At 48.3% G+C, this 25,371-nt stretch overlaps 1 protein-coding gene across 1 annotated transcript; it reads right to left on the reverse strand.

Annotated features, from left to right (window-relative positions):
• On the reverse strand, positions 1–25,120 carry Igfbp2 (insulin like growth factor binding protein 2). The gene is made up of 4 exons (XM_042679241.1): positions 24,590–25,120; positions 2,180–2,409; positions 1,234–1,374; positions 1–484 (listed from the first exon to the last, which is right to left on the reverse strand). Exons 1-4 carry the CDS (start codon positions 25,011–25,013, stop codon positions 320–322), a joined length of 960 nt encoding a protein of 319 aa, XP_042535175.1. The 5' UTR covers positions 25,014–25,120; the 3' UTR covers positions 1–319.
• Between the last annotated feature and the right edge of the window lie 251 nt (positions 25,121–25,371).

The following is a 25,371-nucleotide window of genomic DNA, read 5'->3' on the forward strand; positions in this document are numbered from 1 at the left end:
TTATTTTTCCTTCCTTTAATCTTAAGCAAAAGAGACGCAGGGGTTCAAAAATAAAAATTTCTTTTCCCCCCCTCCCAAACCTGTCCCCGGCTCCCCCTGTAACACCTTCTCTCTCCCCAGGGGCAAGTAAAAGGGACACTAAACACCATCGCCAGCCAGGGAAAGAGGAGCAGGGGGGTGCCGGGCTCGGGGCTGGTCTCTTTCCAAATATAAATACATGTGTCAAAACTCCTGGGAAATCCTCCCCGCTCACTGCCCAAGCACCCTCGATTTCTGCTGGTGTTTGGGGGTGGGGAGCCAGGCACTGGCGGGCGATGGTTTACTGCACCCGTTGGGCATGCGCCCCACCAGCCTCTTGCTGCTCATTGTAGAAGAGATGGCACTCAGGATCTCCTCGGATAGTGGGAGCTCCCTGGATCAGCTTCCCAGTGTTGGGGTTCACGCACCAGCATTCCCCACGCTGCCCGTTCAGAGACATCTTGCACTGCGGAGAGGAGAATGTAAAGAGCAGTCACCTGCTTACCTTCCTTCACTCCACCTGTGGAGGCTCCCTGTGCGGCCTCTGCTGAGCCCCAGCCACGCAGTGGCCCTTCTCAGCCTCGAGTATGTATTGGGAATCCCTCGAACATGTACCTGCATTCAGTAGGACTGGAATGACCTGAAATCCTGCAGGACTAAGATGCTACTAAGTGATGCTCCCATCAGCGTGGCTGTTGTTGGCACCCAAAGACAAAGAAAAGACTAAGCTTCCACCCTCAGCGAGGTCTAATGCAGTGGGGGACCCAGTCTATGGGAACTGAGCCACAGTAGAAGGGAGAAAATCCTCCTATTAGCCAGTGTAAACCAATATATACCCCAAGCATTCAGCTTAGATCTAATATATAGATTGACACGAGCCTCAACAGCTTGTGAGTGAGGTACGATTATCTCAATTCACAGACGATAAGCCTGAAGCCCAATGTGGTCAACTAACTTGCCCCTGGTTACCAAACTAGTAAGAGGCTCCCAATCTGGACACCAGGCATAGCTGGCAGGTGACTAGAACAGATGAGCCCTGGCCTCAGGACATAGAGAAGTCACGGTTGCCATTCTCAAGGTCAGGAGAAGCCTGTGTCTCGGCTCAGCTCCCAGGCCTCCGAGGATTGACTGAAGGGCAGTGGTGCAGGAACCAGGTAGACCAAGGCCTAGGGCTGAGAAGGAACTCCTCCCGTCCAGGCTGACACCCGCACTCACCTGTTTGAGATTGTAGAGCCCATGCTTGTCACAGTTGGGGATATGCAGAGAATAGAGGTGTTCCAGGGGACCCCGGTCATCCGGAAGGCGCATGGTGGAGATCCGCTCCAGGACCTGGTCCAGTTCTTGCTGGCAAGGGGTCTGGCACAGAGGACTCGGGGTGAGAATAAAATAAGCCCACAAAACAGAGCCTTGATGCAATCTCAGAAAGTAGGGGGTATGACCAGTGACAACTAGCCTAGTGAACTCATTGCACCCAGCTCACCCCTAAAGACCGTCACATGGATGTAACTTCCCTCCAACTGTGGCGAAGGCCTTCATGGGTCTAAAGCCTATGCCCAAGTCCATGGCCCAAACTCCATTCATGGCCACATTCCTACCAGGGCCACGTCCTGAGCTAGGAAGGAAAGGGGGCAGGTCAGTGCCAAAAGCACACCACAACACGGAGAATACTTCTTCTCCATCTCTAGGATCATGAAGGCTTGGTTTCTGTTCTGTTTTCTTTTCTTTTTGCTGTGCCTGGGGCTTGAACTCTGGGTCTAGGCCCTATCCCTAAGGCTTTTGTGCTCAAGGGTAAGGCTCTACCATTTGAGTCACGGCTCCACTTCTGTCTATTTGTGGTTAATTGGAGAAAAGAGTCTCACGGGACCTTTCTGCCTGGGTTGGCTTTGAACTGTGATCCTCAGACCTCAGCCTCCTGAGAAGCTAGGATTACAGGTACAAGCCACCAACAATGTGGAGGTTTTATAAAGAAGCGATTGCAAGAAACCCTGTGTCCATCCATTTCACAGCCAGAAATAACTGGGTGGTCCAAAGACCACTAGATATTTTTGTGGCAGCTTGGTATCCAGTGAATCAGAATGGAATGCCCCCTAACCCCACCCTAAGTTATGAAAATCCTGTTCTGCTTCCTCCTCCTCCCTGGACAGACCAGACCTCCACTGACCCTGGCAGGTGGGGGCCGAAGCTTCTTGGGCTCCTCCAGACCAAGGTGGTGTTTTCCACCTTTGCCCATCTGGCGATGCTGCTCAGTGACCTTCTCCCGGAACACAGCCAGCTCCTTCATGCCCGACTTGAGTGGCTTCCGGCCAGCACTGCCCCCTCCTCCCAACATGTTCATGTTCCCATCCACGTGGTTCTCCACCAGGCCACCCTCAGAATGGTCATCGCCGTTCTCTACAGAGAGAAAAAAAGAAGCGCTCCAGGTCCAGTGTCTCACAGAGATGGGGCCCTCTGGACGCTTGATAATGAAGATGGACATGACAAAGAACATAGAGGATGGACATGACTGATGTCTCTTGAAAGCCAGTTGCACACCAGAACCTTTGCTTCATTAGTAATGGGTAACCTAGTAGTCTCACAGCAACTCTTAGCTGGGAATTGTTGGTAACATCCCCCAACTGTTCTAGATGGAGAAATTGGGGATTACAGAGCCCAATTTCCTTGATCAGGATCCCAAACCTGCCTAGGGAGAGATCCAAGATTTGAACTCAGAGAAGCGATAGGGATTCCACTCTGTTCTGGCTCCCTCCTACCCGCCCAGGACAGGGTGAAGCATCTGCAAGGCTTTCTTCATATGGAATGAGTCAGTCCAGTACCTCCAGGTTCAAACACCACTAGTGCATGTTTAAGTCCTTCATCATTGATGGTCTCAACAGGGCAGATTAGGTGCCATTAAGACCAATGAGACATGGCATGGTTGGCAAAGGAGTGCCAGGTGGGAGAGACACCAGCCAGACAGGACCAGTCCCAGAATTCCCCAGCACTCCTCATTTGCCAACTTACCACTACCAGGATGTTCCCACAGTGCTTTGTTAGAGCACCAGCCTATTGATGGCCTCCAAGTCTATCTGTGCAGTGCACCCCTAAACCCAAGAACAATGAAACTTCATTCAGTAGTTTCAGCTTCTCCCCGGGCTAGAAACTTCATCAAGATATCCGTCCATAGAGCATCCATTAAGTCTCCTTAGACTTTCTTTTATTAGTATTATTACCATCTTAAAGTAGTTGTACAAAGGGGTTGCCATTCGACAAAGCACTTCATGAATACAATGCGTCTTGATCGATGTCACCCTTTTCAACAATTCTCACCCATCCCTCTCAACCCACTCTTTAGACTTTTCTAAAACCTGTTGTATGCTCAGGCCAGGTGAAGAGGACCTTGAACTCAGGTCCTAGCTACCACAGATGCATTGGCTGATACTTGTCTAAGGGAGGGTGAGAAGAAACACCCCCCCCCAATCAGCCCCGCCCCCACTCTGCCCCACTCCTATAGACACACACACACAGGGGAAAGCAGATCACACCACCCAGAAACACACACCTACTGACCCCGAGATCTGCAGTGTTGCTATTTTTTCAGCATATCTTGCAAATTCTCTTCAACATCTTACAGTCTCAATCACAAAATAGAAGTGCAACTTAAAATATCGCTATACGAGGGTTTGAGGCCAGGTACCTATAGATGACAGCCCCTGGAGAATTCAGGAAATGGTGGGGCTCTGTTGGACCTCTCCCTGGCCATGCTGTGTGGTGGGATGAGCGAGCACTGCTGTTAATCATGTGGTGTTGGTTCAGCTCAAGCACAACACTGCGAGCTGTTCCATGGCAGCATCTGCTGCAGCATCCATGGGTGTCCCACAGTCCTTCGAACCTGCAAGCCTTCAAGAGAAGCTCTTGTCCCCTCATTCCTTTCCCACAGGGCCTGACACCTGGCCCCATGTCACCAGCTACAGAAACATCCACAACAGCTTCACCAATTAAGGTTGGTGTACTCAGGTTAAATCTCAGCCTTGCCTCTTTATCGGCATGTTTCTCAGCATATAGCATTTGTTTTTCTAATGGTGCATAGCAGAATAACAATAGCACTTTCCTCATAGGGCTCTAGAGAGTAGATTGCAAGCCTAGCAATTCAAGTATGACTTGCAGTTGGATGCCACTGGTTCATGTCTATAATCTTAACTACTCGGGAATCTGAGATCTCAGTTTAAGGCCAGCCAGGGCAAAGAAATTCACTAAACTATATCTCTAAAATAACCAGCACAAACCAAACAAACATGACTAGAGGCATAGCTTACAGTGGTAAAGTGCAAGTACAAGACCCTAAGTTCAAACTCCAAGACTGCTAATTACACACACACACACATACATACACACACACAATGACAATGTCCACTACTTTGTGATGTGGAACAGGATTAAGAATCAGGAAGCAGAGGCAAACAAGACTGGATATCATAATAACTGTGTCCATATCGATGCATTTTAATTTCTTGGCATTTTCTACACAAGAACCATCTCATGAAGAATTTTTGTACTTTATACCAACTGCTCCAGTAAGCCTGTTTTCTAGATACTTGGTGTCCAAAGCCCCCCAGAATAAAATCAGCAAAACTAAAAATTAATGAAGAAAAGTGAGGGAGGGTAGGGTTGGGAGGGGTAGGTGAGAAGGTTGAAAAGGGGTGACATTGATCAAGAGGCACTATATTCACAAACTGCTTTGTTGAGTGACAACTCCTTTTTACACTACTTAAAGATGATAAAAGAAAAAGAGAAATAGCCAAAAACAGGGAGGAAAAAGAAAAACGGGGGGAAAAGACCCAAACACAATTCTAAGGACTTTTCACTCATGATAAGCAATACTGCACCCACTGAGGACCCCTGAGGACTTCCACATTTCATATCCCAAAACAAGAAGTATATTTACTAGTCTTGACAAACTTGGGACATCACAGAAGGGAAGAGAGTCAAGTATTCAGGATTAAAAAAGATTTCTTTCCAAAACTATTAAACTATGTATTTAAATATATAAACCCTCTGGGATAACCGGGCGCCAGTGGCTCACACCTGTAATCCTAGCTACTCAGGAAGCTGAGATCTGAGGATCACGGTTCAAAGCCAGCCCAGGCAAGAAAGTCCATGAGACTCTTGTCTCCAATAAACCACCAGAAAGCACCGGAAGTGGCGCTGTGGCTCAAGTGGTAGAGCACTAGCCTTGAGCTGAATCAGAGCTGGGGGACAGTGCCCAGGACCAGAGTTCAAGCCCCACAACCGACCAAAAAAAACAAAAATAAAAAATAAAAACCTCTGGACCTGGAAAATTCTTCAATTTAGCAGGGCTATCTCCCCAGGGTGCTGGGTAGCCTGGGATTCACTATCAATCAAGTCAAATTCAATGCTGTTTCAGCAGCCCCAGCACCACACACAGCAGGGGAAGGGGAAGGATTTAGCACTCAATCCAGGCTAGGGAGGAATCTTCCCCTATCAGGGTTTAATCAGACAAGGACCCAGCTCTGCACAGTCTGCCTCCTGAGATGGAAAATAACAGAAACCCAAGATCCCCAGGAGATTCACCATTCATCTGCCTGCCAGGATCCCCCAGAATGAGAACACCAGATCACCCTATCACACAGCACCAGATTTCCTCAGTACTACCAGGTCCCAACGCAGCTACCAGGTTACCCTCTGGGACTCAGTCATGAAGCTGTGCCTAACTATGAAGGAGACTATCCCAGCTTTCTGTAGATGGACACAGAAGTAGAGGACAGAAAAGGCTCAGGAAAATCTGAGATGATCCAAGTGAAGAAAACAAACAGAAAGTGTGCCCATGCCAAGAACTCTCTGTCTTCTCCCTAACACTAACCTTTGAGCCATCATGAAGGTTCTGGCAATCCCCATTCCCACTGCACCCCTGTCCTGCTGCCACTTCAGGCCCAGCTTCTGTGCACCTTGGGTGGAGGATCTCACTCTCCCTTGCTGCAGATACTGAAGAAGAGGAAGAAAAAGGTGACTAGAAGAGTCCCCAACTGCATCACACCTTTGTAACCACCCAGGATCAAAAGGAGAAAAGCAAAATTCAAACACACAGTTGACCTGGCCTAAATCTGCTGTACAGGAGCCGGCTATCCCCTATCACAGAGCCTGCCCAGTTAGTCGGCTGCCAGCCAACAGAGGCAGAAAAGATTTCCGGAGACGTCCATAGCATTTCCAGGCTAGAAACTGTATTCTGATCACTTGGGTAACTTAGAGCCAAGGAGAGCATGTGACAACACATGCCTGTAATGCCAGTACTCAGGAGGCCTAGCCTAGACAGGACAATCTCAAATTCAAGACCAGCCTGGGTTGGTTACACAGCAAGTTTTAAACAAGCTGGAGGCTGTGTAACAAGATCCTGTCTCCCTTGGCTCTGGGAATCTGTTAGTATAACCATCATTTCTAGACTCTTCCATTCTGTGAGTGTGAAGCTCAGGACTTTCAGGCACTTGACAACCTGGGAGAAGTCCGACTCCTCTTCCCCTCTTACTTGTAAGCTCAGTGACCAAGACACAGGAAACCATCTTTTAGCTGAGTACTTGAGGTTAGCTCAACATCTAACACTCAGAAGACTCTGCCAATTCTGGAAATGTATTTGAAGAAAACAGAGGGCACAGTCAGAGCTGGGGATATGAATCAAGTGATAGAAGACTTGCCTACCAAGTGTGAAATCTTGGATTCAAGTCTCAGTACCATCTAGAAAATGTGTGTGTCCCCCTAGAAAGCATTCATAGCTTAGGCTCTTCAGGGACAACCTATCCAGTAGGCACAAGTGATTAGAGATTGAGAAAATGTTTTCAACTATATTAATGTCCAAAGGGACAAAAAACACAACAAACTTTCCAGTAAAAAAAATGAATCCTAATACATAATGATGTATTTATAAATAGCCAGTTGTAGTATGATTTCTAGGTGCTTTTGTGGAAGAGTCCACAAAGACAACAAATCTAGAGCCTATGATAACTATGTGGTCAGAACTGGGCAGAATAGAAGTGGCTTCCCGTCCTGAGACGTCCTAGACCTCACTAAGGTAAAGGTCAGTTTGTCCACCTCACAGAGGCCACCTGGATTCAAGGATGTTTCGTTCCATTCCTTTATTGAGCTCACCACTGCAACAAACACAGCAATAAGATGAGGAAATCAAAAGGCCTGGCCTACTGACATGGGCTCTTTTTAGAGGCAATACAGCATACATTTCTTTCTCTAGAACAGGCTTCAAGACTCAAGTCCCATGACCAACGTTGAACACAACCTAAAGTCAATGCAATGTTGTCTGAGTAGAGATCGGAAAAGGCGGTGGGGGCTGAGCAAAGCCTGGATGACTTTTTACTAGTCCAAAGATATTCAAGAGTTCAAGTCCAAAGTATGATCGACTTAAGTCTAAATCCTAGCTTTGTAGGTTACTGAAGTTCTCTGTACCTCCACCATTCATCCATTAAAAAATGAACAAATGGCATCCAAATCAGGGAGTGCCCGTGACAGTAAACACCTCTGCAGGGGGCTGTTAGCTTCTTTTCTCTCCCCAACATCCCTCAACCCCAACTGGACAACTATCATCCTGATAATCAAGTCCCCCTCCCCAAACATTCTCTTATAGGTTATGGGAACAATCCACAGGAAAACATTCCAGATGTAGAATTCCAACTAGAGATGGAATTTTCCCCTCAGAACAAAAATGCCAACTTGCATTCTTTTCTGCTTAAGGGTTAGATCTAGAATAATATTTATTAAGCAATCACTTATACATGTAGTTTAGCAGGCCACAGTGCAGAAGTAGCTATAAGAAATAGTTCTTAAGCCAGGCACCAGTGGCTCACACCTGTAATCCTAGCTACTCGGGAGGCAAAGTCCATGAGACTCTTATCTCCAATTAACCACCAGGAAACCAGAAGTGGCGCTGTGGCTCCAAGTGGTAGAGTGCTAGCCTTGAGCAAAAAAGCACAGGAATGACACCTAGGATCTAAGTTCAAGCCCCATGACCAACAAAAAGAAAAAGAAACAGTTCTTAGCAACCCAATGGAGAGTTGGAAAAGGCTTTGGCTTCTTTAGCTTGGATATAACTAACAGGGACTTCAAGAGTTCTCCCTATGGATTGGTAAGCTGAGCTCTTCTTCCCTATGCAGCAATACTGAGGCAGGGACGTTCACAATCATATACAAAAGGTAAAGCTTTTCCAAAGAGAACTGGGCGAGACAAAAGCTGATCTCAGTAGACCTGAGTAGAAAGCTCCCATCCCTGCCTTAGTTACATAGCCCCATCTTTCTGTCATAGACACCTAGAAACAAGAAAGGGAATTGGAATGACAGGAAATGTAGGGTTGTGCCACTTTAAAGGTGGCAAACAGGCCCAGAAAGCGTGCCATCTGGCAGGCACCATCCCTGCCATCACCAAAGATGCTTCTCAATTGGTATGCCTCCACCTCCATGCCATACTAACCTACCAAGGAGACTGGCTAGAGGCTGATATCCAGGAGAGAGAGCGAAAGAGCTTTGTGTCTACTTCTATGCCTTAGTACCTCGTTTCCAAACTTACTTTGGGCATATAAGACTCCTCACCCCAACATAACCTGTTCAATTGTAGCATTAACAATCTTCCTCAATGAATCGAAGTAGTTGTGTTCCTCCAGGAAACTAAAACAAGAGGTTTATTCTTTGTTGGTATTTTTGTTTCCTTTCCTTTTGTATTGCTTGTTCATTTATCTATCTTTGGGAGGATAGGAGTGGGCACGAAATGGAGGGACAAAGAGTTAACAAATGCAGCGGTGACACTCACTAGATACTATGCAACTTGTGGGTAGGGATGGTAGGGAAAAATGGGAGACAGAAAGGGAAGGGATGACATTGTTCAAAAAGAAATGGACTCATTACCTGACTTGTGTCACTGTAACCCCTTTGTACATCACCTTTACAATAACAATAAAAATTGTTAAAAGGCATTTGTGTTCCATAGAGACTTACTCTCTCCTAGCACCATGTTCTGGACCTCAATGCCCGACTTGGATTCTTGATCCATGAGAAATTCTAAAGCACTCCTAGGAAAATAGGTCCCAAGAATCTAAAAGCAAACCCTAGTGTGGGATGGAAGGCTCTGGTCTTTATCCAGGTTTAGAGAAAACAGGAGAGACCTTTCCCGGCACGACCATGCAGCTTCCTAAATGCTCAACACGTCACTCTTCCTATTCTGAAGAAATCCTAATCATTTTCCAGCCTCTTGAAAAATCTAAGAGCTGGCTACTGCAGCCTCCAGGGCCTCACCTACTTCCACAGGTACTGGGCATTCCAAGCTTTTCAAGAATTGCTCCAGTACTGGGCCAGAGGAAGGGATGCTGGCTGCCTTCCTGATCCTACTCGGGCTGGGCTCAAAACTCACATGGCACCTTCCTTGTGAATTTCTCCTCAAATGCACTTAACCTTGACATAGGCTGGCTAAGCAAAAGAATACTAACCACTCTTCCCCTCCCCTCTCTCACCTCTTCCCTTTCCTCCTCCAACGGGGACAGCTTCTCCGTCAAAGCCCATGGCCGTGGATCACTCATTCACAAACTCAAAACCGGCAACACCAGGAATGGAATGTCCTCAAGTCAAGCTTTGTCATTTACCATTCAACTATGATCTTGACCAAATCCTTTGATTTTTCTGAACTCTTAATGTCTGGAATAATACTACTTAAATGATGGCTACTGCTTAAAGAGGAAATACCACTTTATTAGCATCACTCCAATTCTCATTGTGGGCAAAATTAAGCTTTAGAAGAAATGATCTATTTTTCCCCTCTTAATTTTATTTTATTGAAGGCTTTTATAAGCATGTATTCATTGTACAAGGAAGATTTCGTTGTGACATTATCATAGTTGTGTATGATGCACTCTATCAACCTTTACCCCCTCTGTAGCTCTCCCACCCGCTTCTTGAAACCATTTCAACAGGTTTTCATGTTCTATTTTCATACATGCCAAGAAACTACTTCAGCCATATTCACCCTCCCTTGCCATCTCCATTATGAATGCTCTATTTCTTGAATGGGTAAATGAGAGATTTATCTGCTAAGGAGGAAGAAGGGTAGGCAATACCTCACCTGCTGCTGAATGATCTAATACATTGAGAAAATAGTTATGACAATTCTTCAGCACTGTCTCTCTTTGGGTAGTTCTTCTAAAGCTTGGTCCTGTTGGTTAAATTCTAATTTTATTTCCTTTTTAATTTTGCAGTGCCGGTGATTACACCCAGGACCTTGCACAAGCTCAGCAAGTACTTTACTGTGGAACTATATATACCCTCAGCCCTGTCTTTTAGTTTTTCTTTGCTTTATTCATTTATTTATTTTACTCATTATTTACTCTTTAAAGAGGTCCTTGCATCAGGTGAGAGTTTGGAACAGAAATGTGATTTTGTTTTGTGTCTGTTGTTCAGAACTCAAGAATTTGCACACAAGAAATACCCACACTACCACTGGGCCACATCCCTGGTCTGATTATAAACTGGGTGTTCCTAAATAACCAAGTTCTCTGCCATTTGATGCAGAGACAAGATTAGAAGAGAGACAGAGAGAGAGACACAGAGAGAGACAGAGAGAGAGACAGAGAGAGACCGCAAGCAGGAGGCAGTTGTTCCTAAGTGTCCTGCATGTAAGGGTAAACTAGCTAACACACACAAGAAACAGCTTTTGTTGGAGAGAATTTGAAGACAGTCCTTTTGGATGGCTGACGTAGCCACCAAACTCCATCTAAGTATCTACAATGTTCCCTAGCCCATCCTACCAATTGGCTGTTCAGTCCACGTTGTAGGGAGGTAAGGAGGGAAGGAGACAGAAGTTATAAAGGAGGTCCTCTTTGTCTTCTTTTTTCAAGCTAAAGTTTAACTCGAGGACCATAGTCTGTATGGGTGAGTAACATGGTCAGTGCCTTCCACCACTTTTTTTTTTTCTTTTGTTCCCTTACTCCCAAAGATTAGAGACAACAGACAGGCAGCCAGCCCCTGGAAATGCTATTCTGAATAATGCATAAGGGTGCCTGCCTGTCATGACCCTGTAGGCTGAGCACTATCATACATTCCAGCCTAATAAATGATCTTTTCAGTGGATAGATTCACCCACCTCTGGCTGACATATAGATTCATTCCAAATTCCAAATCCTGAAGCCCTGCTCCTTTCAAGAGGACAGCCAAGTGAAGCCTGACCTCTCTCAAATGCCACCATGTCTCTCCCATGCCTGTCACACTCTGGGAAAACTCGCCCTCAGCCAGCAGACCAGGAGTTCCACAGTAGAGGGCTCTCTCCTCTCAGAATTTCCTTGCGGAAAGACAGATACACAAGCCTACGCTTACTCACCTGGTGACCATCCTGCAGTTCCCACGAAGCCTCATGCCAGCTGATTGCTGACGATCTCAGTAAACGATCAAGTGGAAAGTTGAGCAGGCCAGGCTTGCATGTGAGAACGAGGGAGCAGGGAAGGAGGCCAGGAGCACTCAACCCACTGGCCAAGGAATTTCTCCTATACCTAGACTCTTGGTGCATTTCCTTGCAACACTAACTCACAGGTTAGTTCTTAAGTGGCAAGAAGAACATTGCTGATTTGAAATCCAGCGGAATCAAAGTCCAACCCATACTTCCTTTACTATTTCCAAGAAGTCCAGTGATGCCAGCACAGGGAGAGGCTAAGGCTGTCTTCCATGCGTTATCTGTAAGCTGAGGCAGTTTAGACTAGAACCGTGGCTTCCAAACAAAGCTCTACCACCAGAGATCAACTGGAGAGCACACTGAAGATACCGAGAGCAAGCCTGGGTAAGGACCACGGAACCTGTATTTTGAACAAGACCCTTCAAGCTGACATCTCTAGGGCCTTGTTCCTTTTGTGAGTCTGTCTCCTGCCTAGGTTTCCCGAAGAATGTGGAGACTCAGCCTCCCGAGTTCTCTCTCCTCATTGGCTTTTGGGTCTGTAAGAGGCCCATGTGCATGCCTGGACACATGCAGAGGGGGCCTTTCTTGGCCAGGCGTCATGGAGATTTCTAGAGCATGCCCCTCTCTGCGGTCTCATCTTGGGCTCCCCCTGAGTGAGGAGAAACAGCACAGCCTCTCTGGAGCCTCCCTGCCTGAGCCCGCTCTCAAGGGCTTGCTTTATACACACCAGGGTCATTCCTGGAATCCCGAAGACCTGGGGAGGGTCAGGGCTGAGGCAGACAGTTGGAGAAAACAAAAACATGCTCAAATTCAGCCCAGGTCCTCTGGGGCTCTGTGAGCCAAGCTGTCCTTGAAGAGTCAGAGAAGCTGATATCAAGACGGCAAACAGCACGATCAGCTTTCACTCCTTCCCATGGATCCTGAACATTTTCCCCGCCAACTCAACTTAAGCCATCCCAGAACCTGGTAAGGTAACCTAGTTGCTAAAGGCCCAAGTAAGTAGAACATGAGTTTAGACCACAGGCAATGTTAACAGAGAGAATGTACCTGACCTTGAAGTTCCTCTTGTGTCCACAAATACACTGAGCACATACACAAAAACGTTCATTACAGAGGCTTGTAGTTGTACACCGTCAGCAACTTGACCCGAAAGTATTAATACGTGAACAGATGAATACAATCAGTAGGATGAATGACACACAGCAGTTAGGAAAACTAGCTTCTTCCAGGGTCTATTAACATGAGTAGATCTCAAAAACCTAATGTTGAGTGGGGAAATGAAGCTTTCTATATACTTTTTTTGTATTTGTTTTCAGAGAAAAAACTTCACCAATAGGGGTCATTCCTCATATATAAATAAATTTTCTGATAATAGTCATCCATCATACATAAACATGCAAACATATGCACATGTATGCATAATATGCTAATATATTCATGCCGATCATCTGTCATGTATATGTATACAAATCTGTTTAGCCAAGATAAATACTAAGTACTGCCTGTTAATAGACAAAACAATCACCATTTGAAGGTCTATGTGGTAGACTGGTATTATGTTGTTCTAAGTACATTTTTGCATTTAAAATTTTTTTCTTTTAAAAAAGTCATTATCTCAGCAAGGCACCAGTGTCTCATGACTAAGATCTGGGTGCATAGCTAAACTGGTTGTGAAGCACTTGCCTGGCAAGCACAAGGCTCTAAGTTCAAACCTCAGTACTACCAAAAGAAAGTTTATCTCAAAGCTAAGAGTAAAGTTGGTAAAACACTTGTTTGGCCTTAATGAGTCCCATGAGTCCCTGGGTTCAAGGCCTAGCGTTGAATTTCTGCTGCCCTTGTCAAATGGAGGGTACTGGTGATAAGTAAACTTAGAATGACCCTGGCACTCTACTGGCTGGAAGAGAGAGTAACAATACCACTTCAATACCACCAGCAGATTTCAATGCCACTTTCATTGGCTAATGCAGTGTTACCGGGGTAGCTGCCCACCAAGCATCCTTGCCGAGGGCTCCTTGTCAGAGGAAGAGCTGAGAAATGAGTGACACACTGGGAGAGGCAACTGACTGAAGAAGGGCAAGGAATGAAGGCAGCTCGGGCCAGAGAATGGAAAGCTATGGGACAAACTGATCCTGGTGGAAGCAGACCAGGAGGGCAGCAGGTACAAAGCAGTGGGTGTGCCCACAGACCAGTGCTAGCCAAGAGAAAGGAGCCAGATGCTGTCTCCACAAGGACCAGAGAAGAAACCATTTTAAATAAAAACAGCATCAATACAAGTGACATGAGAAAGAATAAATGGCAAATGACAGATGGGAAAAAGCTACCAACTTCCCCTGGAATAGTATAGGGGAGACCAGCTCGGGTGGATGGAAGGTGAACAACGTGGCCACCAAGTTTCCAAAGGCCACTTGATCAAGAGGATGAAAGACATCATTGGGGAAAACACCGGAACAACTCCACTTCACTGCCTTCCCACCTGTTAGCCTGAACCCATCCTCAGAGGAACAGTGGGTTTGTGGCTTCTCTTCCTTCGCTGAAGGACAGAAGCTTCTGGAACCCATGAGCTTGGTCTTAGCCTCTAGAGTCTTAATATTTTACTTGTGCAAAGGACAGGAATGGAGACATTCTATGTGGTCAACTTGGTTTGTTTTATTTATTTATTTGGAAAAAAGATAATGACTGACGGAACAGATACCTACCAATTCCTTTATGCCTGTGCCTTTATTCATCATACAAAATGACTTTTGTTGTTGTTGGGTTTGGGGATTTTTTTTTGTTTTTTGCCAGCCCTGGGGCTTGAACTCAGAGACTAGACACTGTTCCTAAGCTTCTTTTGCTCAAGGCTACCACTCTATCACTTGAGCCACAGCACCACTTCCAGCGTCTTTTGTGTATGTGGTACTGAGGAATCGAACCCAGGACTTCATGCATGCTAGGCAAGTACTCTACCACTAAGCCATACTCCCAGACCAGGACTTCATTTTTTTAATAGCCATATATTCCCAGAGGGAGAATTGTAAGCAAGAGTAACATAGAAAGGATGAATGTGACCTGTGTGTGTGTGTGTATGTGTGTGTGTGTGTGTGTGTGAGAGAGAGAGAGAGAGAGACAGAGACAGAGACAGAGACAGAGACAGAGAGACAGAGACAGACAGACAGGACAATAAATCATCTTTGTATAATTAATTTATGCTATTAAAAGAAGGACAGGGTGATGAAGATCTTCCCAGAGTCTTGGTCAAAAGGTTCAGATCAGTTTATCTGCATTAAATAAATACAATTCTTCTTGCCCCTTCTGGTATTGAAGGCATGCATTGCAGGTGGTATTAAGAACTTTTCAGCCAGGCACCAGTGGCTCACACCTGTAACCCTAGCTACTCAGGAGGCTGAGATCTGAGGACTGCAGTTCAAAGCCAACCCCAGGCAGAAAAGTTCCCATGAGACTCTTATATCCAATTAACCACTCAAAAATCGGAAGTGGCACTGTAGCTCAAAGTAGTAGAGCACTAGCCTTGAGCAAAAGAGCTCAGGGACAGCACTCAGGCCCTGAGTTTAAGCCCTATAACAACAACAACAAAAAAAAAAAACTTTACTAATATGCTGGCTTGCACAACATAGGCACATGACCAGTGTTTAAATATAAGAAAAGCTGACTATGCTAAGAGCTTCCTGCTTAGAGAATCTTCTCATTGATTCTTTCTCACATTTTCTCTGGCCTCTTCTTTACTATCTAGGCCCATAGCAGTAAGACTGGTTAGGGGTAATGAAGGCAGCAAGCAGACAGTAGCCCATGGTAGGGAGGAAGGCCACTTGCTTCTCCTACAACCCATATTCAAACCACCATCCCTACATCGCAACTCTACAACATAGCTGCCAACCTCTCTCCCACCACCTTCCATTCTGCCAGCCTCTTCTCAGTTCCCATAACACTGCCCCCAGTACTCCATCCAGCCTGACACACTGAACCCACGGGATGCAAAGGGAAATTTAAAACCTGCAAAGATGTCCACGATTGCCAGCCACACTCTCAAACCAGCACAAGAAGTGTCTTGAATATAAATAAGTGTCTTTAAATAGGTCACCATGCTTTTCTCTTTCTTCAAGGAAAAGTTCACCGAGTGTGTCTCATCTAATACTGCACACATCCGTCACCTTCTTTGGCTATGCTCTTTTGGTTCAAGAAGCAGCAAACCAACTACAGTCAACCAGCAGAGCCTCAAGCATGAATCCTCACTTCTGGGCTGGGACTCCCCACTGAACCCCTCAACCATTGATTAACCTGCACATTTTTAACTCCTTGCAAGCTTTCCAATGTAAAGGGCAGCTTACCTAGGTAGCTACACCCCCACAGGACTCTTAAATGACCAATCATGACACATACGAGCAAAACATTTGCCTTCATCCTGGCTTGTATGTTGACACAGAAAGGAGAAAGGGGTCAGAGTGTGTATAATGTCATTTGATTATCTGAGTTTCTATGCCACATGATTTGCTTGTGGAACTTTGTTTCATTGTCAAGCAATCATATGAGGTTGATAATTTCTTATTCCCTTTTATACTTGATAATAAACAACCATGGAGTTGGAAGGGCAGCTACACAAAGGCACGAAGCCAGTGACAGAGCCAAAATTAAAACCAGGTTATTTGGCTCTATAGTTTTTAACCCATCAGAAGGGAATCTAGTCACCAGCATTGTTTTAGGATAGGAAACCTTCTCTTTCTGCCAAAGGTCATTTGGATATTTATAACATCATGTCAAGATCATACAAAATGAGCAATACAGATAGATGGTCTCAGGCAGCCAACAAAAAAAAAGCATGGATGTCTTCCCAACATATGCCAAAAGATTTTGAGGGCCTTATATAGCCCCATAGGCAGAACATTACCCACCCCTGAAAGCTTCATTCCAGTTCTCCATCTCCCTAGGGAAGGAAGCCAATCATATGCCAGCTAATCCCACCCAATCCCCAAAGCCTGCCCACCCATCCCTTTATCCTACCTGGCACACCTTCCTCCAATGTTGCCACAGAAACCACCCCTTATGCGGTTATCCAACAAGCCACAGGCACTAGTTGGGTGCAGGGAACAGGGAAGCTGCCCTTCTCATTTTCTTAGCCTCCAGCACTTTAGAAAGCAGGCAACTTGGCACCTACTCCAGAAGGAAAGATAAGCCTAAAAGAAACTTCCTGGAGAGTTGCAGAAAGAACTATTTTTGAGAAGTTATGCCTTAATGACTGCCTCCCAGGGAAAAGGAGCTTTTCTCTATAAATCACTGCTATTGTTTAAGTCTCATGCGACGGGGTGCTGGAGGAGAACCCAGAGACCTATGCTGACCTTGGCACTTGAACCTGAACGCAGCAGCCTCGATTTCTTCATCTACAACTGTGAAGAATCCCAGGTTAAAACAGAGCGGGGGGGGGGGGGGGGGGGGGGAGGGGGAAGCCTTGCAACAGCAGGGCGCTCTTTTAACAGAAGAAGGAGATACCTAGAACAAAACTATATTCATTGTTACTGTTTTATCGCCCTTTCATGGAATACCCTTTGCTTACATGCCAACAACCGTGTGTCTCCACAATCAACCTCAGATCCATGGAGCTAGGAACCCCCCCTCCCCCCCCCCCTCCCCCATTTTCCCAACTCATCTGGATGAACACACGCATCAGGCTCTTCTTGTCTTCTCCCTTCCCCTGCCCTCCCTCCCCTGCCCCTCACCCTCGACTTGCCAAGACCTTCAAGCACTCAGTCCTCCTCCCTCCTCGACTTCCTGGCTCTGCTCAGTTCCTTGAATGAACACAGGGCTGACACACCTACAGCCGTCCACTAATTAGAAACCTCCCCAGGATTCGCTCCCAGCCAACTTCACCATGGCCTGCGGGCCAATTCCTCTGACTGGCAGCTGGAGGTCTGCCAGCCCCTGCCCCCTTCTCCAGTCTTCACTCCTGCCCTGCTTCCCAACAGCCAGGAGGGGATGTGGGGCTGGCAGCCAGAAGGTCTCCAAAGCTTCCAAGTGTCCCCTGCCCGCCCCCCTAAAAAGTATTAAGGGGAAGGGAAAAAAATTCCTCACTGTAGCCAACTGTATTTCTAGGGGTGCAGCTTTCTGAGCATGGTCTCCCTCCAATGCTTGACTGACACCCAGGCTGAGCCAGCCCAGATCTTCCCTGGCTTTGTTAAGGAAAAGGGGCCAGGGGCAAAGAGCCAAGGATGGGGAAGAGCATGGGAGATGGTCCACACTTGAGACAAAAAAAAAAAAAAACCATCCACATCTTACATGTTCTGCTAATTACGGAGTGAGTGAATCCAGTTAATCTGAAAACCTGCACATCTCCCTGGGCCTACTGCCTAATCCATAAAGAGGTCTTTCTTGTTCCTTCCCCACCATGGAGGCTCTGGAGTATAAGGAGTCTATCTACCCTCGAATTCCTCCTGGCACATGCAATGCTGTGTGTCTACTATCCTAGGTTTCACCCTAAATATATGATGATCCCAAAGACAAGCATCTACTTTCCCTGCTTTCTGGGGGCCCACCTGCACCAGATGCCAAAAACCAGTCGTCATCATCATCATCATCATCATCACTGTGTACTCTCACAGGAGGCCACGCAGGAGGCTTTCTGAAGCCCCAGTACCCAGAAAACTCTCCCAATCAGATATACCCATGGAGGTCCCCACCCCAACTCTGCACATTGAGAAGCTGCTCACTTTCAGTGGTGAGGTCAGCTCTGGAGAAGATGTAGTAAGAAGTCGCCATCTTGGAAAGAATATCAAGTTTCTTTGCCAGGATTTTGTTCAACTTCCTGGCATCCTAGGTTCAGAGATGCTAGTATGAAAGCACTATGTTTCTGGTGCAGGGACCCATCTTTCCAAGGTCTTCACTGGCTTTGGCCACTGAAAGTACCAAATGTGTTAGAATCACTTCAATTAGTTCTTAACCCTCTAGGTCTGAAGCTTGGGTCTTAATGGGTTTCCTCTAAGGGCCACATAGAGGGTAGCCCCCCGCCCCACACCCCCAACATTTGCCTCAGGTCATCTCTAGACTCAGACAGCTAAAAGGCTGGGTTCCCCCAGGCTGGCTGGCCAAGTAAAGAAAGGACCTGATCCTGCCATCTGCTTGTGAGCAGCAAAGACAGATCTCTTGGGCAGTCTCTCTGTCTCCCAAGGGTATGAACTATATCCCCAGATGTGGACTCTAAAGTACATTCACTGCCTAACTCAACCATAAAAATAATGCAAGCCAGACTTGGGCACTGGTGGCTCACACCTATACTCCTGGCTCCTCAGGAGGTTGAGATCTTTGAATCAATGTTTGAAGCCAGTCCAGGCAGGAAAGTCTTTGAGGCTCTTAGCTCCAATTAACCATCAAAAAGCCAGAAGTGATACAGCCTAAGCCTTGAGTTGAAAAAGCCAAATCCACAAGGCCCTGAATTTAAAGTTCTATTACTAGCACGCGCGCGCGCACACACACACACACACACACACACACACACACACACACACACACACGCGAAAGCTAGGAAAGCTAGCTAACCTTAAACAATTTACTATCAGCCAGATTTAAAGTACAATTTCATTACCTCTTCCACAAAGGAGCTTACTAGGAAAGTTAGTCAAAGAAATACGGATACTTCTTCTTCACAGGTAGAGAGAGGGAAATCTAGTGACTCACTACCAAGGGCAAATGCTGAGCTTTTCATCTATTTGTTCTTTTGACGCATATACGCAGAGTGTGAGACCCAGTACATCATTTTCTGATTTACAGATATCAGGCAGAATAAAATAAACCTCTTGCATCCAGTGACTAGAGGAAGACACCTACGATGGGACCCTCCACAGATGAGTAGAACCACCTGACTTATCTAGTTCGGGCTTCGTCTTAAGGACCAAGCATCAAAAAGATGGCACTTGCCAAGATTACAGCAGCTAATGTGTGCTGGATACTTTCCATAGTCACAAGTCGCCCAACACACACCCCCACGAAGAGGGTAAAACCATTCCCACTTCACTAAACCTGGCCCCTGTTCAATACACACATTTTTGACATAGGCTGCATTGGAACCTGGTCAATCACTGAAAAGGCCAGACTGCTCCAGCCATGAGCTGCTGTCTTCTTGCTCTTTGTTTGGTCCAGACACTCCATGACTCATCTGTCTTGTGTCTTTCTTGTTTAACTACTGCATGTTGGCCATTTACATTTTTTAGTCTCCCTAGTTCTAGGATTTAGGTCTGTAAGCAGTCAAGAAAAGTCGGTCGCTGGTGGCTCACACCTGTAATCCTACCTACTCAGGAGGCTGAGATGTGAGGATCATGGTTCAAAAGCCAGCCCAGGCAGAGAAAGTCTGTAAGACTCTTATCCCCAATTAACCACCAGAAAACCAGAAGTGGTGCTGTGGCTCAAGTGATAAGGGCACTAGCCTTGAGCTAAAGAACTCAGGGACAGAGCCCAGGCCCAGAGTTCAAGCCCTGTGACTGACAAAAAATAAATATTTTTTAAAAGTCGGGAAAATCCAAATAACCAAAAGCTGACAGTGATATGCTGTAGGCCATCACCCATCACCTGCCTATGGCAACTGTCCAGGCACAAAACTTCTGACCAAAAGATTCAAAAGCCTGTTGTTGCCAACAGTCCAGTCCCTGGCTTAGCCATGGAAGCAGAAAGTTAAGAAAAGAGTAGGCAATCAGGTGACTCTCTCCTTTCCTCTTCCTTCCTCAGTTCTTCTAATGAGAGATAGGGGTATCAACCTTCCCTTCCCCCAGAGGGGAAGATAAGAGACAGGACACCAAGCAGGAGAGGCCATCAGTTCAACAGGACAGATGGGGGATGATGGTCTTCTGATGGCTGCCTGCCACCTTAAGGAAAGTCCAGCCAGAGAAAACAAAGAGAAGCAGAGGGGCCTGGAACATCTGCCAGCCACATCGCTAGCTCCCCTGGAGAAGCATAGCATGACCTCCTCTTCTGTGCCTTCATTTCAGTAGAAGCAGCTCTAGAAATAACCCCTGCCTTCGGAGGAAACTGTCCCATCCTTCAGCCCACAGGAGTCCCTTCCTGTTCCCAAGCCTGGGCCTGGCCAGTCTCCTAGCCTCCCCATTCACAGACTTGAGTTTTGTTGAACATTCCTGTCACCATTTCCAAGTCACCTATGCAGAGTCCCTCTGATTGCAGCCAATGTATTTTCCATGTCATATTGTGTGAGTCCTGTCCATGTACTTAGCATGAGGTAGGTATTCCAGCTGGCCCTATAGTGACAGAGGCATAGGAGCGGCACAATCCCCACCCCCGATAATCTACAGCACTTTAATAGGACTATTTCCCATGAGTCTCCTAACCCAAAGGAATTCTTTACCTGGATATTTTATTTTAAAACGCAAAGCTAAGGTAGGCTAACAGTGAGAGCCACCTGAGCATCCATCCTCCCACTGCCTGCCAAGAAACTCAAGAATACAGTTAGGTCAAGAACAATTTTATAAGTGAGTTTTCCCCCCAGTTGCTTAACTCAGAGTACCTTACCCTGATTTTGTAAGGTCTGTGTAAGTTTATAACAACTTTAATGTCACATTGGATCTTTTTCTCCTCCATGCTTTCTTCCTCAAACACCTTGTCTGTGGAATTGGTTCATTATTACCACACAAAGGAAACCATCCAGGAATGGTTTAGAACTACATAGGTCAATAGTAACTCCAACCAAAGACCCTCCTCATATGCCCTACCACCAATCCCATCCATACCTACCCTACACTTCTGGCTGCTACAGCCAGGGGTCAGACAGGATACACTTGCACACTGTGCAAATGCCTTTCCGGTCACCTGGATGACCCTGGCCCAAGGCCGAGAGCCACTCACTGCTTAGTCTCTTAAGAAACTCCATGTGTGCCCCAACAGGTCCCCTGAGCAGCAGGGCTCAGCCCCCATCTCCTCCAGGCTAGCAGCTTAGCAGAGCCAGTTTCCAGTTCTCTGTCCAGGAGGGGGGAAGGGGAGGCGGAAGGTAATGGTGTTAAAACAATCAGCGACAGTGGGTCCCACTCATTCTGGAGTCTAAGTCTATTTTATGACTTGGAACTCGGTATGCAAATTTATGCAAGACGAGATGGGGAGCAGTACTGGGAGCCAGAAGTCCCCTAGCTTTCTGGCCCACCCTACCCCCTTTTTATTTTTGAGCCGCTGTAAATCAGGGCCTGCCTTCTTCCCCTGCTCCCGCAGCAACTGCAGATGTGAGACCTCCCGCTCCTCACCCACAAGCGGGCCAGCCTGCCTGTTGGCTCTGAGACTCTGAATGACTGCACATTTCTATAGTACCTTTCTATGCGCACAGGGCCAGACAGCCACTTGGGCGCCCCGCCCCTCGGCATAATCCCCAGCATTGTAACACCCCCGGGGAAGGAGGGAAGGAGGGGAGATGCCAGGCCTGAATTCTGAAAGGACCAGGCCTAGCCCAAGCCCATCCCCCTCCCCAACTCCCCTCCCCCAGCCCCCAAGTAAGGCAGACTGCCTACTCTGTCACCTCGCACACCCACATACTTTTAAGATCCGGACTTTTGGCAGATCTCAGGGACCTTTCATTTGGCTTTCAGGCCTCCCCACCTCTACCCAACCCCTCCTCCCCAGTCTGACTTTTCAGTGTCTGTGAGCCAACCAGCCCCAGCCCAACACCTCCCCCCAGCCCCCCCCAGACTCCCCCCCCAAGCAGAATGGTCACCATCCACTCACTTGCTCGCTCTATCCGTTGACGTGCCCACCCCCAAGCCCTGCATCCGTGCCATCCCCAGGAAGCCAGCAGCACAACCCCTGAGTCCTGGGAACAAAGACAAAAGAGCTAGCGGCAAGGCCGGAACTGCTGGGGTTTGCTGCCTCGAAATAAGAGGGTATGTTTAAAATTCTCAAAAGCAACCTGCTCAGAGAGGAGTGGCGGCTATGGGGGGGGTGCTCTAAGGAGATGAGCGATGGACAATGCTCAGTGCGAAGGGGGAGGGGGGGACACCCTGTCCCCAGCTCAGATCTCAACAGCCTCCAGACTGCAACTCCAGTCCCTTCCCCAGTCCAAGACCCTCTCCCACAGACTGGCCCACAACTTCCATCCTTGCCCACTCTCTCCCGGCACTCCATAAGCCTAGGTTTCTTTCCACAGTACCCCCTTCCCCAGCCTTAATGCGCTTTAACCTCTCCTCCTTACTCCCCTACTCCCTACTTCTGATTGATATCCCCTCTTCCAGACTGGGACCAAAGAGAAAAAATGTGGGAAGGCATCCCGTGCCTTAGGTAAAGCCTGAGGAGCAGCTAGGGCAAGCTGGTAGAGTCCCATAACCAGAGAGAAAATCCACAGTGACATTCTTCCCATGAACTCACCCCATTGTCCTCCAGCTTCCCTGACAACCCCTCCACCCCCTTTCAGGCTGCAAGGAAGAATGGGGGAAGGGAGACAACTTCCCACATCTGTCGCCTGCAAAGAGACCTGAGAAGCAGAAGAGTTGGATTTCAGGCTCAGAGTGAGCCATGGTGAAGAACAGTAGAAAACGCCATGCAACCATAAGAGAGAAAACACATCCCACTTGATGAAAATGGTCAAAATCCGATGGCTTCTACAAAGCCAATGAGAAAGTTCCTCCTGCTGTGGAAGATGTTTAGTTTGCCTGAGTTCTGCTCAGAAAGTGCCCCAAACTGCACAAAGCCTCTGGGAATGGACTGTGGGGTGCCAGGGGGGATGGAAGGAGAGGGGGGGGCAGGGAACGGAGGTTGCTGGATTAGGGGACAGGCTGTTTCTTAAGGAGAGGACTTCTGCCTTTTTCCTTCTAATTCCTTCCGAAGAGAAGCCAGAGGAAAGGGTTAACTGCAAAGCCAGCCGGGAGGAAGAAGAAAGGAACGGAGGGGTTCCTCTCAGAGGAAGCCCTACCTTGCTTTGTACTCAAGGTCAAAATGTGTGAGAGATGCAGAGGACTGTAACCCTGACCCCGAATTCCATACCAAGGAAAACAGGGAAGGAAAAAAAAAAAAGAAAAGTAGAGTTCAGAGGTGGGGGGGGAGGGTGCTACCAAACAACTAAAGCAACAAGAATGTCTGCACTTGTTTGTTGTTCATCTCCCCTCTCCTCAGCTCCAGAAACTTAGTGAGGCACACCGCTGGCCTTTTACACAGCAGCAGGCCCTGAGACTAGCTCTTGTCTACAAGAGGAGAGACAATAATCACAGTTTCCTCTGGACCAGGGGAGGAGGGAGGATTTGTAATAAATAATAATAATAAAATAATAATAACAATGTTTTTGAAAGTGAACTCCTTACAACCCGATTGCATCCCTCAAATAACTTTTGGAAAGGGATTTAACAAAGAACCCCCAACCTCCCCGTTTAAGGAGATAGCAAGCTCCCCGTTTAAGGAGATAGCAAGAAGTCCCTGGGTTTAGTGGGGAGCAGGGGAAGGAGTGCAAGGCTCACAGAAGAGTCGTGGCTGTCGCTCTCACCCCGACTCCTCCAGCCCTCAGACCTGGGGAGCAGATGGATGCTTGGCCGCGTGGCCTGTCCGCCCCTCCAAGAATGCAGCTGATGATCCGTCTTAAGTTACACAGACCCAGTTATCAGGGTCTCCACCTTGCGCCTCCCAGGAACCCTCTCTCTCCCTGTTGTTCTGTTCCGTTTCCATCTAAGAGTGTTGCAAGAGCCCCCATTTCGTTCTCGAGGTGCACTTCACCCCCACAAGGCGCCAAATGCTTCCCCTCCGCCTCCCAAGCCCAGTAAAAGGCAGGGTCCCCTTCCCGGTGCCGGGGCCTCCGTCCAAGGTCCCACCCGGACTCCTCGAGGGGTCACCTAACTCAGGCCATGCCGCCCCCCTCCTAAAATAAACCTGAAGTTCCTACGGCCCAACAGTAAATCCCCGCACAGAATAGAAGTCGGGGGATGCTCCACGCGGGGAAGAAGTTCTCTCAAGCCAATCAGTAGCCAGGGCTCTTCCTTCCCCCTTCCCACAGGTCTGCCTTTCGGGGTGGGGGGGGAGGGTTGTGGGTTCCCGTTCCCACTAATCCCCCCCAGGATCGAGTCAAGGACTCCGCTTTCTCTTCTCTACAACAGACCCCGAGGTCGAGCGGCGCGCTCCTACAAAACGGCTGCCCGCAGCCCTCCAAGTTTTACCCCCCCCCCACACACACACACCTCCAGCCGTCCCGGCCCCGCGTTACCTGCCACCTGGTCACGGCTGGGGCTGGAGTCCTGGAGCTTCTCGCAAGTGCCCACGCCGTTGACCAGCGACTTCAGGGGCAGCTCGGAGCCGGGGTTGGGGTAGCAGCGCAGCCCCTGGGCGCAGCGCGGGGTGTACACCCCGCACGTCTCGCCCTCCAGCCGGGCGCACACGGAGCAGCAGCCGCAGCCCGGCTCGCGGACCAGCTCGGTGCAGGGCGCCAGGACATCGCCCGCTTCCCCGGATACCGTGAGCACCGGCGGGGGTCCGCAACCCGCCAGGCGCTCCGGGGTGCAGGGCGGACAACGGAACAGCACCTCGGCGCGCACCCCGGGGCCGCAGCCACCCGCGCCCAGCAGCAGCAGCAGCAGCAGCAACGACGGCAAGACCAGCGGCTGCGCGGGGCCGCCCAGTCTCGGCAGCATGTCGGCGGAGGGGAAGCGCAACACACACACACACCGGCGGGCGAGCGAGCGGGGCAGGTGGCGCGGGCCGGCGAGCGCGGGAGCCGCCTCCTTCCCTTCGCCTCCCCGGCACCCGCCGCCGGCTCCTAAAAAGCTTGCTTTCTCCCCGCCCCCTTGGCCTTCTCCCCTCCCCCTTTTGGAGACCACCCCCTTCCTGCCCGCTCCCCGGCGCGCGGGCACGTGCTGGCGCACACGCCCACCCGCACACCCCGCCGCCCCGCCCCACCCCACCCCGGTCCCCGTGCGGGGTCCGCCGGGCCTCCTCTCCCCGATCTCTCGTCCCTCTCCAAGCCCGGGTTCGCCGACGCCCGGGGAGAGT

The sequence above is a fragment of the Dipodomys spectabilis genome, unplaced genomic scaffold (genome assembly GCF_019054845.1).
Source record: "Dipodomys spectabilis isolate Male_0828 unplaced genomic scaffold, ASM1905484v1 ptg000051l, whole genome shotgun sequence".
Lineage (NCBI taxonomy): Eukaryota > Metazoa > Chordata > Mammalia > Rodentia > Heteromyidae > Dipodomys > Dipodomys spectabilis.

Bases quoted from the DNA above. Each gene is read 5' to 3' on its own strand.
- Igfbp2 (XM_042679241.1), bottom strand. From the start codon at position 25,013: ATGCTGCCGAGACTGGGCGGCCCCGCGCAGCCGCTGGTCTTGCCGTCG. The intron at 1,375-2,179 runs GTCAGTGGAGGT...CCTCTGTGCCAG, and splicing joins TTCGGCCCCCACCTGCCAGG to ACCCCTTGCCAGCAAGAACT. The intron at 485-1,233 runs GTGAGTGCGGGT...TCCTCTCCGCAG, and splicing joins GGCTCTACAATCTCAAACAG to TGCAAGATGTCTCTGAACGG.